Below are 4,156 nucleotides of genomic sequence, written 5' to 3' on the forward strand. Positions count from 1 at the left end.
GAGAAGGAGTATTCTCCCAAGTGTTGATGGCTTTCCAAAAGGTTACTCTACACTTGATTAGAAGACCTAAGGGCAAAATACAGATCTTCATCTTATCTGGCAGTCAACACATGCGTAGAAAAATACAAAGCCGCTCACTGAATGCGGGAGATCACTAAATAGATCGCCCAGCTCTAAAGTATCCAACTCATATGAGTGCCTCGACACCGAGATATGGTGAGTATACAGCAAACGAACGCTGGTATAACCTCTTGTCCTGTGGGACTCTCTAAGGACAGAAAAGCAAACATCTCTAATCTTAGATTAAAAAGGAAATGAGGTATCCATTCTCAAAAGCATTCTTACAGGTCACTCTTTAATTTACGTCCATGAATCTGGATATCCGCAGAAGAAGTAAACGAAATTAATATAAAGCCTTTACAAGCCAACGGCGATACTTATTAACCAAATGGTTTGGCTCCACAATGGGCCTGCCCTTGGCCTAACTGAGCTATCAAATTTAAACAGTCAGGTATATCCGAAAAATTCTACCTTCAAGACTTATAAATTAAATAAATTCAAATACATTTTTGTAAAATTTCACTTCTTCGATATGTAGTTAATATTTATTCTAAATTTTTTTTTCAAAATCAGCACTTCAATCTACTTTAGCCTCGCTGTGGTCGTACAACAACAGCTTGTGGCTTCCGGCGTCGACGACGTCGCCGATTACCTGGATTACGATTGATTCGACGACGCTTGTTTCCACGCCGATTTACGCGGCGCCGATTCCCAGTAGTAGTACCCGTAGTACTCGTTCCCGTACCACTTCCACCAGCCGCCACCGCTTGCCCTACAATTTGCGGCAGCAGCCCGACAATCGGTGAATTACTCGCAGCTCCAGAATTGCCGGTGCTCGTAATGGTACCAGTCGTAGTTGTGGGCGAAGTGGTTGCAGCATTTCCGCCATTCAAATTTATATAGATGGGAGTAATAGTATTGCTAGAGCTATCCGAGGGTCGCAACTGTTCGAGCAGATCCTGCGACTGTGTAATCAGCTGGTTGACAGAGTTGGTGCCAGTCAGAAAACGCAGCTCACCATTTTCACTATCCTTGATGAATAGCGCGGCAACGCGTTCATTATTAGATTTGTTTTTAGGTGCGGCTACGTTAGAAGCGAAGATACATTTTGCTATCATTAATTAGTAGGAGATAGCTTCAACTGCACTTACCTGTGACAAGCGATTGCGTTGCCAGAAATATGAACAGCAGCTTCAGCATATTTTGTTTTAAATTAAATTAAATTTTTTCTTCAATGAAATTATTTCCTTCCGCCAATATTAGGCGCACTCGGCTGTCAGCAGTTAAGACAGCGCTACACCCGTTCTACAAATGCTCTAATATCGTCTGAAGTCAACGGTTTTATACCAAGCTGCTTCACATTGCTGTTGACCAAATTTTAGAAACCAAAATGATATGCAAATTTCCTAACTTCAAATAAAAAAAAATCTTCTCTAACTGTTTATTTGGTAAGAGTGAAATTCTTCTTTAACTTTTTTTCTAAATTAAAGGTCATTATTAAGCCTTTTGGAAAGTTCGCAGATGAAAGTACTCACGCGCCACTTAACAATCGCTTCACGCATAATGACAGCCATGTACGCAGAATTGCCTTAAGGGCTCAATTAAGTTATACTTCTAAGTAGCACCAGCCGCAATTGCAAGCGGGAAAAGAAAATAAAGTTGATTGGTTTTAGGAAAAAAAAATGTTTTAATAAGACGCTGAGCAAGAGAGTACGTATGCAAAACATGTTTCTGTGCTAACGAAATCTGCGTGAGAATATTGACAAGAAAGCTTAATGAATAGTTGAATTGTATGTAAGTTCGCACAAGGTACGCTCAGATGCGTTGTAAATGTGTCACTGGGTGCACGAGTACCTATTGTGAAGTACCATTGGCAAATCCATGTAAGAAAAAAAAACAGCGAAACGAAATTAAAAAAAAAAAACTTTTTTCGTATTTATGGCTCCATTAAAGAGGTTTCTTTGATTCGATCTTAAAAATGTGCAAGAAAAAGTTACATTGAAAACTGTAGCGTTTTTCAAAATTATGGGTCCGCTGGAATATCGCTCAAAGAAATTAAAATTTCATCGTCCAATATCCAATGTCGGTTTCAATAAGATTCAGTCCGAAGCAACCGGTCAGTCCGCGATCGGGCACCCTGAGCAAAATGCGGTAACGAACCCATGTGTAGCATTGGGAAACGTGAAAAAGAGAAAGAGGTTTAGTGGCGCTTCTACGACTTCAGTTAGCCCTGAGGCAGCAGAGCATACACTGATTGAGAGAAGATATTTCAGACCCTAGGCTGCTAACAAAGGTCTGGTTACAACAAAGTTCCTTACGCGTATTCCATACCTCCGCCGGAAGTAGCTGGTAGGCAGTTCAGTGGCTGCTGATAAAGCCGAACTGATCTCTGCCGAGCTGGCTTGGCCGAAAGGTGATGATTTTTGAGCATCATCAGGCTTGTTGTGTAAAGTTTTTTTTAATACTGTTACACCTTGGAGTCGGAGTAACTCATGGGAGATAGTGGCAGCTCAGAAAATAATCCGAGAAATTACGTGGCACCATAGTCAGACCCCCGACTGTCCTCTAACATCAACTTCTTCTCCCCGAGATTTTTTTTCCGCACGACCGTAAATATAGCCTGACATAAGTAAGCATGTACAAAGGTTTCTAGCTGTGCTTGAAAATGTGTCAAAAATCGTTTTTAATTCAAAAACTTGGCAAGTCATCGTAAAATCATATTCAACCTGATACAAAATTTTGGCACTCGAAATGATCTCAAGTGCGGCATTGAAGCTGCTTCTGTAGGTCATAAGCTTGTTGGCGTCATTATTACAGCAATAACACAAAACAACCGTAATACTCGTATCACTTGTAGAATAAACCGGCTCGTAGAAGGCAGTTACTATACGCAGCAATTTAAGAAACAAGCAAATCAAAAGGAGGATATTTTATGCAAATTTTTTTTATTTGAAGTACATATGTACATTAGGGTGGTCCAAAATAAGTAAAGTCGGAATTTCAATGCACTAACCCCCTACGATTGGTCTATATCGAAAAAAGTATACCCCTATTTTTTATTTTTAAATCAAACAAGTAAGAAAGTCTAAGTTCGGGTGGAGCCGAACATTAAATACCCGGCGCAAGTATTAAATATATGTTTTTCACCTTTCCGAAACCTACCGCTGGATGGTAAGCCGGGGTGTATAAATTTTGAGTAAGTTAGCGTCCTTGGATTTCGAAATATTGAAATTTCAAGCATTTCTGAAATTTATTTGTTATATGAAATTCGGCCGTAAGTTTAGGCCGATTTCAATAATTTTCAACGCTATGCTTTTATGTGGCAAGCACAATAACCATACCGAGTTTGGTACAAATTGGTAGAACGGTTACCGAGATACATATACGTGATCATAAGTGGGCGGTGCCACGCCCATTTTCCAAAATTTTATCATAAACGTATTTCTTGGTAAAGAATGTTTGCAAGCGTAAATTTTGAATAAATTAGCTTTAATAGCTGAAATACAATGCCGGCGAACGCCGAACTCACCACAGCGAAATTCGCGCTGTCAAAATTAAAATACCCGCAAGCATATGAAATTGAACACAGCCAAAGCGAAATGCGAAGTTCGCTTGGCGGCGTTTCATGGCGATAAATTTATTTCTATCGCCTTGCTGGGCGATGACAGCTGTGCGTGCCAAAGGTGGCCGTATATGTTTTTTGCTTTCAAATTTGTTGTTGTTTGAAAAATATAGTTGTGGATTCGTTAAATCTGGTTTGAAACAAATTATATACAATAATCTTTCTTTGTTTTACATTTATATTTGTTATCATTTCCTCATTTCTAAATATGGTTTAGTTTTTTCTAAATATGGTCACCCAAATTATAAAGGCGACCAAATGGGATCAGCTGTTTTCGCTACCGCTCTAATTCTGTTTAAGTAGGCGAAATAGCTGGGCGAACGGTGAACGACAGCATCGCCCAATTCAGCGAAGTTTGCCGTTCGCCGGTATTGTATTTCAAGCATAATATTTACTGATTTATCGAAGATTTCGTATTTCTCTAAATTACCCTTATATGGAATGAGGGCGTGGTTATTGTCCGATTTTTTAAAT

At 39.5% G+C, this 4,156-nt stretch overlaps 1 protein-coding gene across 1 annotated transcript; it reads right to left on the reverse strand.

The window, feature by feature from the left end:
- Window positions 1–647: 647 nt before the first annotated feature.
- On the reverse strand, window positions 648–1,260 carry LOC108374234 (cyclic GMP-binding protein C-like). The gene is made up of 2 exons (XM_017630212.1): window positions 1,212–1,260; window positions 648–1,144 (listed from the first exon to the last, which is right to left on the reverse strand). The coding sequence occupies exons 1-2, from the start codon at window positions 1,258–1,260 to the stop codon at window positions 648–650; spliced, it is 546 nt and encodes a 181-aa protein (XP_017485701.1).
- Between the last annotated feature and the right edge of the window lie 2,896 nt (window positions 1,261–4,156).

Source organism: Rhagoletis zephyria, unplaced genomic scaffold, assembly GCF_001687245.7.
Source record: "Rhagoletis zephyria isolate East Lansing unplaced genomic scaffold, Rhagoletis_zephyria_1.1 Rzeph_scaffold_07487, whole genome shotgun sequence".
In the NCBI taxonomy this organism is placed as follows: Eukaryota; Metazoa; Arthropoda; class Insecta; order Diptera; family Tephritidae; genus Rhagoletis; species Rhagoletis zephyria.

Coding starts and splice junctions, on each gene's coding strand:
- LOC108374234 (XM_017630212.1), bottom strand. CDS start 1,260: ATGCTGAAGCTGCTGTTCATATTTCTGGCAACGCAATCGCTTGTCACA. Junction 1,145..1,211: donor AACGCAATCGCTTGTCACAG/GTAAGTGCAGTT, acceptor CTTCTAACGTAG/CCGCACCTAAAAACAAATCT.